The sequence below is a fragment of the Moschus berezovskii genome, chromosome 24 (genome assembly GCF_049115385.1).
Source record: "Moschus berezovskii isolate FMDL1 chromosome 24, NW_MosBer_1.0, whole genome shotgun sequence".
NCBI classification, from domain to species: Eukaryota; Metazoa; Chordata; class Mammalia; order Artiodactyla; family Moschidae; genus Moschus; species Moschus berezovskii.
In genome coordinates this window covers 7,260,439-7,274,725 of record NC_142483.1, presented here as the reverse complement: position 1 = coordinate 7,274,725, position 14,287 = coordinate 7,260,439, and the positions used below count along the sequence as shown (strand labels likewise).

The following is a 14,287-nucleotide window of genomic DNA, read 5'->3' as shown; positions in this document are numbered from 1 at the left end:
GAACTCACCCCAGCACCTTTGCTGTTCACCTCATGTTCCCAAGGCCTGCTGAGAGCCTAAGCACTGCGTCTGCCCAGATTAGACAGAGGTGGGTGTCTGGTGAGAGAGGGAGGGGACAAATTGTGTCCACACCTGTCCCCTTGCTCAGTCACTCACCCGCCTAATCCTCATGGCCCTGGAAGACCTGGTTGGTTCCTCCCAGGATTCAGGAGTTCAGGGTCCTCATCTCCTGTTCCCTTGGTTGCCTGGAGGGTGTGTCAGCCATTGTCTTTCCCACAGTGGTCGCCAGGGGGCAGAAGAAGCTCATGGTGAGTGAGAGGGTGCTCACGGGGCTCCTCTGCTGTCCCCAGGCCGCTGTGGGGTTGCTGTTACATCTGCCTGAGGTCCCAGACAGACATCAGCCTGGAGAATCTGTGTCCAGACTCACTTCTTTAGCGTTTAGCCTGTGGACTCCCCGGGTGATGCCCTGACCACCTGGACCTTGTGGGAACAATAGGACTTGGTGCACCTCGCAGCACGTAGGTTCCATGGTGACGGAGGTTCAGACATCAGGAACTGGGCTAGGTCCTTGCAGTCAGTTCACAGCCATTCATGGAACTTCTGTGGCATAGTGGGCTCTGTAGGGCCCACTGAGGATCAGGAGAGAAGGGCCACACTGGGATCTGCCCTTGAGGAGCTCAGACTGCCATCAGAGAGAGGCCCTATTACAGAAACAACTGCGATTCCAGGTAGTGACTGTCATGATGGGGTGGCACTGGGCAGGGGGTGGGGGAGCAGTAAGAAGGGCGCCTAACCAAGCCTGGGGGGCAGTTAGCAGACCAGGAGACTCCTGGGCCAAACCAAGAGAAGCTATTGGGAGGGGGTGGGAGGGGGCACGGGTTACAGGAGAAGCGTCCAGGCAGAGGGAACAGAGTGGCAGGCCAGTCCCGTCAGATACGCCCTACCCGGGACCAGCCTCTCTCCAGAGGGCCCTCCTCCATCAAGGCTGGGCCTGGACACTGAGATGAGAGATGGTGATTTGGGAAGCACTTGACAAAAAAAGCAGTAAATCACGGACCTGAGGCCACCCGTATGCAGACCACTGGCCTGAAGCCTGGGACGAGTCAGGGACCAAGATCCGGGCCCTGCCTCTCTCTTTGTCCAGAGAAGCCAGATGCCTGCCTGGGGCTGTTGAGAGTCAGGGGAGGAGCTGGGAGAGGGAGCTTGACTTTTTCTTTTTAAATAACTTTGAAGAGATATAATTTAAATACATACATGTAATTCACCCATTTAAAATGTTCAGTTATCTCAGTATTAGTTGTCTTGACAATTCAGTTATCTTAGTATTATTCACAGAATTGCATAACCATCACCACTGTCTAATTTTAGATCATTTTCATCACTGCATAAAGCAAAAAGAAACCTGTATCCATTTGCAGTCACTCCACAACCTCCTCCCAGCAACCACCAACCTACCTTCTGTCCTTATGAATTTCCTGTTCTGGACATTTCTTAGGAGTGGAATCATGCATTACGTGGCCTTTTGTGACTGGCTTTTTCCATTTAGCATAGAATCATGGCTCTGTACCAGGGCCCCAGGCCACTGGAGTCTCACAAGAGAGCAGTAGAACCAACTGGACTGTTTTGCTGACAGGCGGTATAAATCAGGTCACAGCTGTCCAAGCACAGGAGGCTGATGCGGGATGACCCCAGAGCTCACACAGCAGAGACCTGTCTTGCTCAGGTTTACATGGGACCCTAGTCATCTCCTGTCACCTCTGCTGTATGGGCTTTGACACCAATTGTTGTTCGGTTGCTCAGTCATGTCTGACTCTTTGCAACCCCATGAACTACATACAGCATGCCACGCTTCCCTGTTCTTCACTATCTCCCAGAGTTTGCTCAAACTCAAGTCCCTTGAGTCCGTGATACCATCCAACCATCTCATTCTCTTTTGACCCCTTCTCCTCCTGCCCTCAGTCTTTCCCAGCATCAGGGTCTTTTCCAGTGAGCGGGGTCTTCACACCAGGTGGCCAAAGTGTTGGAGCTTCAGCTTCAGCATCAGTCATTCCAATGAATGAATCAACTCAGGGGTGATTTCCTTTAGGATTGACTGGTTCGATCTCCTTGTTGTCCAAGGGACTCTCAATAGTCTTCTCCAGCACCACAGATCAAAAGTATCAATTCTTTGGTGCTCAGCCTTCCTTATGGTCCAACTCTTACATCCATACATGACTACTGAAAAAAATCATAGCTTTGACTATACAGACCTTTGTCGGAAAAGTGATGTCTCTGCTTTTTGTGTTTTTTATTTTATTACTTTGTTTGTTTGTTTGTTTCTGCTTTTTAATACGCTGTCTAGGCTTGTCATAGCTTTTCTTCCAAGGAGCAAGAGTCTTTTAACTTCATGGCTGCAGTGACCACCCGCAGTGATTTTGGAGCCCAAGAAAGTAAAGTCTCTCACTGTTTCCATTGTTTCCCCATTTTTTTGCCATGAAGTGATGGGACCAGATGCCATGATCTTAGCTTTTTGAATATTGAGTTGTAAGCCAGCTTTTTTACTCTTCTCTTTCACTTTCATCAAGAGGTTTTTTAGTTCCTCTTTGCTTTCTGCCATAAGGATTGTATCATCTGTATATCCGAGGTTCCTGATATTTTCCCGGCAATCTTGATTCCAGCTTGTGCTTCTTCCAGCCCAGCGTTTCTCATGATGTACTCTGCATATAAGTTAAATAAGCAGGGTGACAGCATACAGCCTTGACATACTCCTTTCCCAATTTGGAACCAGTCTGTTTTTCCATGTCCAGTTCTGTTGCTTCTTGACCTGCATATAGGTTTCTCAGCGGGGAGGTAAGGTCTGGTATTCCCATCTCTGTGGAATTTTCCAGTTTTACACCAGAGCCTTTGTTAATCTCCCCTAGACGGTTTGGTTGATTGATTTAAAGTAATAGCAAGAAAGTCTTACAAATTTTGACCGTGGTGGAAAAAACAGCAGCTGGAATGAACAGAAAGTCTATAGACTGTTTTAAAGAAATAAAGAGTATTATCTTACATGTCCTCTTCAGAGGATCCTGCCTTGACAAGCTCTTGGCTTTTGCTCTGTAATCAAAGTAGTGTGTGGGGACACTGAGGTGCGGGGCACACAGGCGTCCCTGTGTAAACCACAAGCCTTTCTCCCGGCACTTCTTCCTACATGTGCTTGCTGAAATATCTCAGGCCAGGCTCAAAACTTTTAGGTTATGGATCACAGGAATAGACCCAACCACTCAACCATTAATGGAGCTTGATGAGATACCATTTTCTACTTGGTAGAGGAGCTGCCACAAAGCCCACACGTAGGAGGTCCTCACGCCTCTCAGTCCCCTCCAGGCTTGTCTTGGGCCCATCCTGCTCCCTCACCACCACCAGCCTGCAGTCAGAGCCGGTGTACTGTGGAGTCAGGAGCCTGCTGTGTGCTGTCTCTCTCCCAGGCCTTTGGGGTCTCCCTTTTGACTTTTTCTCTGACTCATGTGCTATTTAGTTTCAGATATTGGGATTTTCTAGACAACTGCAGTTTTTTTCTAACTTAACTCCATTATCAGAAAACACACTTTGTATAGTTTGGATCTTTTTAAATGTAGTTTTTCTTAATGGCCTAGAATGTGGCCTACCTAGCGATTATTCCAAGTATACTGGAAAAGTCTGTCACTGTTTCCATTGTTTCCCCATCTATTTGCCATAAAGTGATGGGACCAGATGCCGTGATCTTAGTTTTTTAATGTGGAGTTTTAAGCCAGCTTTTTCACTGTCCTCTTTCACTTTCATCAAGAGGCTCTTTAGTTCCTCTTCACTTTCTGCCATTAGGGTGGTGTCATCTGCATATCTGAGGTTATTAATATTTCTCCCAGCGATCTTAATTCCAGCTTGTGCTTCATCCAGCCCGGTATTTTGCATGATGTATTCTGCATATAAGTTAAATAAGCAGGGTGACAATATACAGCCTTGAAGTACTCTTTTCCCCGTTTGGAACCAGCCCACTGTTCCATGTTCGGTTCTAACTGTTGCTTCTTGACCTGCATACAGACTTCTTAGGAGGCAGGTAAGGTGGTCTGTTATTCCCATCTCTTGAATAGAGTGAAAACTGTGAAGAACAGTTTGTTGGGATCCACACAGTCAAAGGCTTTGGCTGGTCAATAAAGCAGAAGTAGATGTTTTTCTGGAATTCTCTTCCTTTTTCAATGATCCAGTGGATGTTGGCAATTTGATCTCTGGTTCCTCTGTCTTTTCTAAATCCAGCTTGAACACTCGAAGTTCTCGGTTCCTGTACTGTTGAAGCCTCGCTTGGAGAATTTTGAGCATTACTTTGCTAGTGTGTGAGATGAGTGCATTTGTTTGGTATTTTGAGCATTCTTTGGCATTGCCTTTCTTTGGGATTGGAATGAAAACTGATCTTTTCCAGTCCTGTGACCACTGCTGAGTTTTCCAAATTTGCTAGCATATTGAGTGCTGCACTTTCACAACATCATCTTTTAGGATTTGAAATAGCTCCACTGGAATTCCATCACCTCCACTAGCTTTGTTTGTAGTGATGCTTTGTAGGCCCACTTGACCTCACACTCCAGGCTGTCTGGCTCTAGGTGAGTGATCGTGCCATCGTGGTTGTCTGGGTTGTGAAGATCTTTTTTGTCTAGTTCTTCTGTGTATTCTTGCCACCTCTTTTTAATATCTTCTACTTAGGTCCATACCATTTCTGTCCTTTATTGTGCCCATCTTTGCATGAAATGTTCACTTGGTATAGTGACAGACTTTATTTTCTTTGGCTCCAAAATCACTGTGGACAGTGACTGCAGCCATGAAATTAAAAGCCACTTGCTCCTTGGAAGAAAAACTATGACAAACCTAAATAGCATATTAAAAAGCAGAGACATTACTCTACCAACAAAGGTCTGTCTAGTCAAAGCTATGGTTTTTCCAGTAATCATGTATGGATATTAGACCATAAAGGAAGCTGAGTGCTGAGAATTCATGCTTTTGAACTATGGTGTTGGAGAAAACTCTTGAGAGTCCCTTGGATAAGCAAAAAGGTCAAACCAGTCAATCCTAAAATAAATCAGTGCTGAAAATTCATTGGAAGGACTGATGCTGAAGCTGAAACTCCAATAATTTGGCCACCTGATGTGAAGAACTGACTCATTTGAAAAGACCCTGATGCTGGGAAAGATTGAAGGCGGGAGGAGAAGGGGACGACAGAGGATGAGATGATTGGATGGCATCACCGACTCGATGGACACGAGTTTGAGCAAGCTCCAGGAGTTGGTGATGGAGAGGGAAACCTGGCATGCTACAGTCCATGGGGTCACAAAGAGTTAGACACGAGTGAATGACTGAACTGAACTGATACTGGAAAAGAATGTGTGTTCTGCTGTTGTTGGGTGGAGTGTCCTATAAATATCAGTTAGATCAAGTTAATAGATAGTGCTTAGGATTGTTATGTCCCCTTGATGAATTGCCATCTTTATCATTTATGATACTATCCCTGGCCATGTTCTTTGATATAAAATCTACTTTGATATTAATATGACTTCTTTTGATCAGTGTTAGCATGATATGGGGCTTCCCTGGTGGCTCAGTGGTAAAGAATCTGTCTGAAGTACAGGAGACCCAGGTTCAATCCCTGGGACAGGAAGATCACCTGGAGAAGGGCATGGCAACCCACTCTAGTACTCTTGCCTAGAAAATCCCATGGACAGAAGAGCCTGGCAGGCTGTAGTCCATAGGGTCACACAGAGTTGGACACAACTGAAGTGACTAGGCAGCAGCAGCATGGTATATCTTTTTACATTCCTTTACTTTTAACTCAGTTGCTCAGTTATATATGACTCTAGAGACCCCCATGGACTCTAGCCCACTAGGCTCCTCTGTCCATGGTATTCCTCAGGCAGGAATACCAGAGTGGGTTGCTATTCCCTTCTCCAGGATGTTTTCCCGACCCAGGGATCCAACCTGAGTCTCTTACTTATTTATTTTTATTCACTGGCCACACCAGGCAGGGAGACAACATGTTCAAAAGCACAGGAGAATGGCTAAGATTTACGCTCCCAAGAAATAACCAAAACAGGCAAAGTAAGAGAATCAACAGTTTTCAAGTCACTGTCCAGTAGGCGATGATGGACAGTGATCTTTGATAGAACAAGTTGAACCCTGAAATTGCCCTCACTTACTGCTTTGAGAGGAAAAGAGAGCAATCAATCAGCTGATGGAACAATTGAAAAATACTAAGATGAGAGACTCAAACCTAACCTTATTGACAATCGCATAAATGTAAGTTGAGTCAACATCCCAGTTGAAAGGCAGGAATTGTCGAGTTGGATAAAAGCAAGTCCCAACGCCATCATGCCTACAAGCAATAAAATTTAAGTGTAAAGATAGAAATAAGTTAGAAGTGTGTGTGCTCAGTCGTGTCTGACTCTTTGAGGCCCCATGGGCTGTACTAAGTTGTCCTAGCTCAGTGCTGCCTCTTCCAGGAAGTCTTCCCTGATTCTGCCTCTCCTCCCACCCACCGAGAGGCTGGTATAGGCACCCCTCCCCAGTACACCTATTGTGACAGTCTCACCCAGCATAATTGAATGTTTTCTTATCTGCTATCACCATTAAACCACAAGATCCTTAAGGGCAGAGCTTTTTGTGGGAACTTACTCCACTTTGGGAACTTTGTGGCCACTGTGTAGCATTTCAAGAAATAGGCAGCTGTGTTCAGCTTTGAGGTGAAAAAGTAATCACATCTTTGTGTTTTGGATTCAGTCATTTTATGCAGGTTGAAAACGTTCACATGCAGGCTTTCTCCAGTTGCAGCAGGCGGGGGTTCCTGTTTGTGTGCGCAGGCTTCTCGCTGCGGTGGCTTCTCTTATTGTGAAGCACGGGCTGTAGGCATGCAGGCTTCAGTAGTTACAGCCCGTGGGCTCAGTAGTTGTGGCTCGAGGGCCTAGTTGCCCCTCAGCATGTGGGATCTTCCCAGACCAGGGAGCACACCCGTGTCCCCTGCATTGGCAGATGGATACTTAACCACTGGGACCAGCAAGGAAGCCCTCCCAGAAATGTTTTTAATTTTGTCTGGATCTGTGTTACTTCCTTTTATATCTTCAGCTTTAAAGTGTCTCACCTGGCCAGCAGGTTGCAGACCCTGCCCGTGGGGAGGAGGTTGGCCGTCCCAGGACCCCGGCCCCGGCCCTGGGCAGCTCACACCATTTGCTCAGACTCGGTCTCTGACAGTGAGGCCCTGAGAACAGTGTTCTCAGAAAATAAGTGTCTCCTGGGATTGATTTCTCATTCTCAGAGGAGATAGGAAGCTGGAGACCTGGAGAGATAAAAGGACTCTGGGACATGCGGACTGACTGGGGCCTAGTGAGAAGCCCCGGGTGGGGCCGGGGTGGTCAGCTGGAGGAAGGGAGACCCAGAAGCTTCACAGAGCTCCCGAGAGACGTGGATGGAGGGCTTGGGCCGTCCTCTGACAGTCCCACGGGCAGCAGCACCAGCACCAACAGGAGAGGACCAGGCAGCATTCCACCTGGAGTAAGCCTCTGCCTCCCGAAGCCAGGAAGAAGCTGCTTCTCTGGACGGTAGAGCGTTCTGGCACTGGCCGTGGTCAGAGGAGGCTGGGGGGATCTTTCTTTTAGGATGCCGACCTGTCGTGATGTGGGGTGAAACTCATGTCTGCACAGGTCCCCGCCCCATTGTAAGTCCGACAAACCCAGGGCATGTGGAAGGACATCCCCCGGAAGTGGGGGCTGATGAGGCTCAGCTGTCACCTCAGACGAGGCATTCAGCCTCCCCGGGCCTCAGTTTCCTTCCCCCAGATCAAGAGTCTGCCCAGAGGCTCTGTGGCGCCCTCTCCGCCTCTGTGACACTTTCCCTCTGCTTCCTCTCCCAGGTGCTGATTCCCACCACCCGCTGCAATTCCCACAAGGAGAACATCCAGGGCCAGCTCAAGGTCCGCACACCAGGCATCTACCTGCTCATCTTCGACAACACCTTTTCCAGGTAGGCCGCCGCCTCGGTCAGCGTCTGGATGAACCCACCCGGCGCCCCGCCTCAAGGACAGAGGTGGACGTTTAAAGGCAGTTGTGTAATTTTCAGTCCCTGATTGTCAGTGGTTCATTAATTTCAGACCTACCCTCTGGTTTCTGGTGTTCCAGTGTCCGTCGTAGAGTGTGCGACGCAGCCTGATGCTTAGAGTCTCACCACGGGTTAAGCATGCTCTCCGCCCTCTGCTCCTATTACTACTACTCCCTTCAGCCCCACGGCAGCCCCGTGCAGTAGGGACTGTCTTTCTCCTCATCTTACTGCCAAGGGACTGAGGACCTAGAAGAGGGGCACTCCCAGTCACAGCTGGTGGTGGGGCCGACTTTGAACCCAGGTGGCCTGGCTCCAGGCTCCAGGCTCTTACCAGGGGTGCTCTTCTGCTTCTGCCGTCCTGATGCCCTCTGCCCAGGCCAGAGAAGAGCTCGGCAAATACAGCGGAAGGATCGGGCGGATGGGTGAATGGATGGATGGATGGGTGAGAGAGAAGTGAAGTAATGAAGGCCCAGAGCTAATCAGGACTGGAGCTATGAGGCGAGGCCTCTGGGCTCCCTTGTCCAGGGAGTGGAGCAGCAGGTACCATCTCTGGGGAACACGACTTCAGAGCTCCAGGTGCAGGTCCAGGACTGAGTGCAGGGTTGAGGGGTCAGGAGGATGGGGGTGTATGGAGATGAAGCTGGAGGGGTGACCAAGAAAGGAGCTAGGACAGCGGACCAACGTTGGTAGAGCATCTGCCTCGAGCCAGGGCCCTGCTTCAGGGAGATGTGCGACTGGCACGGTGAAGGCTGCTGGGCACCTGTCCCTCTTCTGGCTTCAGCATAAGCCCTTAGTAGGGGCTCGCTTCATTCATAAGACCTGTCTGATCAGCATCCAGCCACATTCTCTCTGAGCAGGGCCCTGAGCTAGTGGCCACATCCCTCCCATGGGCGCCCTTGCCAGCCTGCTGGGCTTTAAGCACAGTAACTTAATAGCTATTAAGTAGGTGAAAAGCTGGAGTGCCACCTGTCGGCAAAAGCTGAAGTGCACCCTCTCACCACCTCAGAGCCTTGAACTCCCAGGGCATGTGGCCGTGGGCATCTACCAAGGGAGAGCTTGGGAGAATGGGCTCCCCACCTTTCCCCTTCCCCCACCCACCCCCAGGAACATGAACACACCTTGCATTAGCAGGATTCTTGGGCATGGGCTCTGCATGTCCAGAAAGCTGGTCAGACCAGGCGTGGGCCTCAGCCCCTCAGGGCAGCGGTTAGGAGACGGGGTGGAGGCCAGCCCAGCACAGGGTCTACTCTGCCCTCTGGGTTTTAGTGGAACCCCGGTTTCCTCTGCAGTGGCAGCCAGCGTTTTTACTACCTCCCTGAGCCCCACCACAGGTTGACGGAGAGGCTGGGAGCAGCGTGTTGAGGGCAGAGGCAGCCCCAGACCAGCTCTGCAGTTGGCATTAGGAGTGGCTGTGGTGCTGAGACACACTGCGGCCCTCACCCCTGACGTCATCTCAGGGCCTAGTCAAGGTTTTCAAAGCACGACAGCGGAGAGATCTCGATGTCCAGTCAGAATGAGATCCCGGCTCGCCTCCACTGTGTGGGTCCCCCCCACGCCTGCTCCACCCCCTTACCCAGGGCAGCCCAGACCACCAAGACCCCTGAGACACCCCCCACCCCAGGGCCCGGCAGAGCGGCAAGGCAAGGAGGGGTGCTTCACAGTGTGGGACTGAATGGGCATTTCTATACCCAAGTCCAGGATAGTCCATGAAGGTATCCTAAGATCCCTGACAGTTCGCAGGAAGGTGTCTCTGCTAGACAAACAGGAAATAGGTGTGAGGGGGCCCGGAAGAGTCCATGCAGTCTGAGAGAGACCCCAGGCTCGGAGCAGAGATCTTTGTACCGAGGCTTCCCGTGTCAGCCAGCACCTACCCCAGCCAGGTCACTGCAGCTGCTGCCCCTCGGGCTTCCAGCCCTCAGAATAACCCCTCCTTTCCCATTTGTCTCCTCAGATTCGTCTCCAAGAAAGTCTTTTATCACTTAACCGTTGACCGGCCTGTGATCTACGATGGAAGTGATTTCCCGTAACCTCAAGTACCTGGATTTTGCTAGTTTCACATTACCCACAGGAAACACTACTCCTCCTCACTTGTCACGTAAAGCACCTAAAAAACCCAGAAAACAAAAAATAGCTGCTCTAAAGCTGTCAGTATCCACTATGCAACTTCAGGAGACAGGCCGTTGGCTGCTCATCAGAGCCGCGTTGCTCCGAGTGCTGTGTACTCAGCACTGTGCTAACGTCACTGTTAGCCCTGTGGCTCACAGGGGCTCAAGTGATGTTTTCCATTGTCCTCACACCCGGAGGGACACTATGCCAAAGGTTTAAACACTCAGGAGACCATTGGCCTCTCCAGGGGGGCACAGTTGGCTCCAGGCCTCCTGTGAAGAGTTTCCCAGGTCAGAGGGGTCCCGACTTCTACCTGTGGAGAGACACAGCCCTCCTGTGCCCAGCCAGGCATCACGGGTGACCATGAGCTGGAAGGCCTGGCCAGACCCTGTGGGGCCCGCGAGTCCTCCCTGGGAAAGGAGGCCTAGGGGCGCCTAGGGGCCCACCTGAGATCCCACCCAGCTTCCTCCATCATGCTCCTGGCCCCTCCTGCCCAGGAAGTGCAGAACTGCTCAGAGCGGCCACCAGCTTCACTTTTCTCTTGGCCCTTCTATCTGGGCGAGTCTGTCCTGGAGCAAAGCCCTCCACTCAGCTGGGCCTCTCAACAGCTCAAAATACCACCCTAAGAATCAGAAGTGAAGCTAATCCAGGAAACAGAACCCACCTACTGGGGGCCTGCAGTGCAATCTGTGTCCGGATGGCCAGAGCCCAAATGGTGGGTAACGTCCACACCATGACCAAAAGGCTGGACGCATCAGCCTGTGAGGCTCACTCCTCAGCCTATCTTTCTTCATGTTAACAAGAGCTTCTGCAGATATGTTTACTAATGATCATATTCAGGGTAGGAACCACTTTTAAAAATCGGGGGCTTCTTAAGAGAAGTCTTTGCTAACTCAAGTATTCAGTTCAGTTCAGTCGCTCAATCGTGTCCGACTCTTTGTGACCCCATGAATCACAGCACGCCAGGCCTCCCTGTCCATCACCAACTCCCGGAGTTCACCCAAACTCATGTCCACAGAGTCGGTGATGCCATCCAGCCATCTCATTCTCTGTCGTCCCCTTCTCCTCCCGCCCCCAACCTTTCCCAGCATCAGAGTCTTTTCCAGTGAATCAACTCGTCTCATGAGGTGGCCAAAGTATTGCAGTTTCAGCTTTAGCATCAGTCCTTCCAATGAACACCCAGGATTGATCTCCTTTAGAATGGACTGGTTGGATCTCCTTGCAGTCCAAGGGACTCTCAAGAGTCTTCTCCAGCACCACAGTTCAAAAACATCAATTCTTCAGCAATCAGCCTTCTTCATAGTCCAGCTCTCACATCCATACATGACCACGGGAAAAACCATAGCCTTGACTAGACGGACCTTGGTTGGCAAAGTAATGTCTCTGCTTCGGCTCTTTGCTCACCTCTCAGTCCCTCCTCCCCACCTGCCTAGGTTCCCTGCACCCCTTTTGCCCACTTCCTGCTGCTCGGCCTGCACCTGACACCTGGGAGCAAATGAATCCTCTGTTCTTTTCTGGGACAAGAAGCAGATAATCTTCCTGTTCTCGGTGGCCCATTTCTCCCGCCACAGAGAGCTCGCCGTTGATGGCCTCCCTGTGCCCTGCTCACAGGGCAGTCGGGACCCAGGTCCTTCCGCAGTGAGCAGAGCTCTGACCAAGCAGCCCGCCTTAGCTGTGGTCGGGGGAGAGGGTGCCTGGCAAGGCGACTGCAGGTCTGAGTGCCCCGCCGGCCCTTCAGCTGGCCCGGTGACTAAGCCGAGGCACACCACGTCGAGGCTTCATCGCGTCATTCACGAGCCTGGTCTGACTGGCTTTGAGAACTGACGAATGGGTCAAGAATCCTTGGCCAAGTTCAATTCAGACCCCGTACCTGCCAGGCGCCAGCAGAAGCAGGAGGAAATGACTTTGGCAGTAGACTTAGAACTTCCATTTAAACAGGAGACACAGGCACTTCCAGGCACTTTAAGTGGGGCTTGAGACATGGTGAACAGAACCTTCCAGAAAAGAGCTGACCCTCCCGTGCTCTCTTTCCTGGGAGCAGCCACCTGTGGCAGAAACCCAGGAGTCTCTAGCGTCTCATTGAGCAAGGTCCTGACGGTGCTTAGCACCAAAGCAGAGATGGCCAGGCCCCCAGAGACTTCCTAGACTCGTGCTTGTCCTTGCAGGGTGCCACACTGCTTGAAAGCAAACTACCCTGCCTTTAAATCCATCTCCCCCTTGGAGAGGATAATCAGATGTAGCTGGCTCACCACTTGAGAGAAACAAAAGACCCTGAAGCATCTGGAATCTCAGTTTGAGTGCTTAGCTTTCCCAGGATACCCTGGAGACATGGCCAAGCCGACGGCCCTCTGCTCACGTCACCACCGTCACCTACAGCTCGAATCAGCATTTCTCGAGTAGCTGATGTGTTTCCTGCGGAAGGCCTGAGCCATTCCATCTGAGGCTTGTTCTGAACCTCTGTGACTTGACCCCGCAGGGGACCAACTGCAGCTTAAGAAGACCCCGTGGCTCTCGTGAAGCCAGCCAGAGCCACTGCTGCAGGAGCTCGTGGGCCCCTTGTGCCAGCACTGCAGACAGTGACGGCAGTGGTGCAAAAAGGCCCTTGCCGCCCACTGCTGTCCTACCCTGCCTCTGCAGTGCATTTGTTTTTGTGTGCTGAATGGACTCGTTCTTCGTTACCTTGCTGTGGGAGCTCGTTACCTTGCTGTGGGAGCTCGGGTTTGCTGTGCAGCTAGAGATCATCTTGGCATATTTAAGTACGGCTTGTATAAACTACTGCTTTCTTATTTTAAACAAGTTCCCAACTTTACTAAAGTTTGGGGGTTGATGTATTCTTTTCAATGCAAACGATAATGAAAAACAGCTATTGAAAGTGGTGGCCCCGGCCAGGAGACTGAATTAACACTAAAAGTCAACAACTAGGAAACATTCTTGGGATCCCAGATCACTATCTAAAAAAGAAAGAAAAATCCCCCAGCAGCCTCTTTGGGGGCTGGCCGAGCTCTCTGAATAACTGTTGCTGTTTAGTATTGATTAGTACCAGCCGCCTTGCTCACCACTGCCTTGGAAGCCACTGATCACCCTCGCCTGGGAACACGGCCTCTGTCAGGCACCCTCATCTACCAAGCGTGTTTGGGAGAGAGCATAGCCCCTGCAGAGCACTTCTGGCTGGAGCCCACCTATTCCACATCTGCTGGACCAAGAGCAGGCAAGGAAATTCTCCAACAGGAATCTGGAACTGAAACACTACATAGGGTCTGAAAAGTACGAATGCAAAGCCACACTAGATAATTCAGAGATAAAGAGATGGTTTTTTAAAAATTATTTTCAGTTGTCACTCACCTTCAGTGGTGAAGCCATTCCAGACTCATCTGAATAGAAATCCCCATTTGGGGATGAAATCTCAGAGTCTGTGTTGTATCATTCTGGTTAGCTGTCCACCATACGTTTTTATAGGAGTTTCAGTTTTAGAAGCCCACCTTGGTGACTCCACCTTGGAGAATCCCAGCCTCAGCTCAGAGGTGTTGAGAATGAGAGCAGAGCCACCCTCTGCAATGCTCAAAACCAAGGGTCACCCAGCACAGAGAATGTGGAGTCAGCCATCTGCATTTACAAAACACCCAAAAGGTTCTTTTCAGTGGAACCCTGGTGAATTTTTCTCTGTTGTGGTGCTTCCAAGGAAACAAAGTTAATAATGCCTTTTCTTTCTCAAGCACTTTTTCAAAATAACATAGTCCATCTTTAAATTTGGGGAGGCATTTCTGATAAGACTTCCTCAGAACCTGAGGACAAGGGCTGTCCAGAGATGCTCCTGTCCTCCCATGGCTGCAGAGCAACAGCGAAGCCTCAGTTGGGTGGCTTCCAAATCAGAATTGCACTTTGATTGACCTATCCTCAATGCTCACGGCCTTACCGGGTAGTGGGTCTGGGAACCCATCTCTTTTTTATCTGCCAAAGAATTACCAGAAGCACATCAAATGCCAAGTCTCCACCTGCCCAGTGGGGGTGAGGAACTTTTGTATCCCAAAACATAGTCCGTATAGCATCTGCTGCACCATTTGGGAATGTCTTATTTTTAATCTCAGGATTTAAATAAACACTATGACATTGA

The 14,287-nt window shown here is 50.3% G+C and overlaps 1 protein-coding gene across 2 annotated transcripts in view; it reads left to right on the top strand.

Moving 5' to 3' along the window:
- The window catches only part of FYCO1 (FYVE and coiled-coil domain autophagy adaptor 1), an 82,936-nt gene extending 68,649 nt beyond the window's left edge, over positions 1–14,287 (top strand). For both annotated transcript variants that reach the window (XM_055413622.2, XM_055413623.2), the window contains exons 17-18: positions 7,886–7,995; positions 10,022–14,287. In XM_055413622.2, the coding sequence (XP_055269597.2) occupies positions 7,886–7,995; positions 10,022–10,097 (186 nt within the window). In that variant the 3' untranslated portion in view covers positions 10,098–14,287. The remainder of the gene's footprint in view (positions 1–7,885; positions 7,996–10,021) is intronic.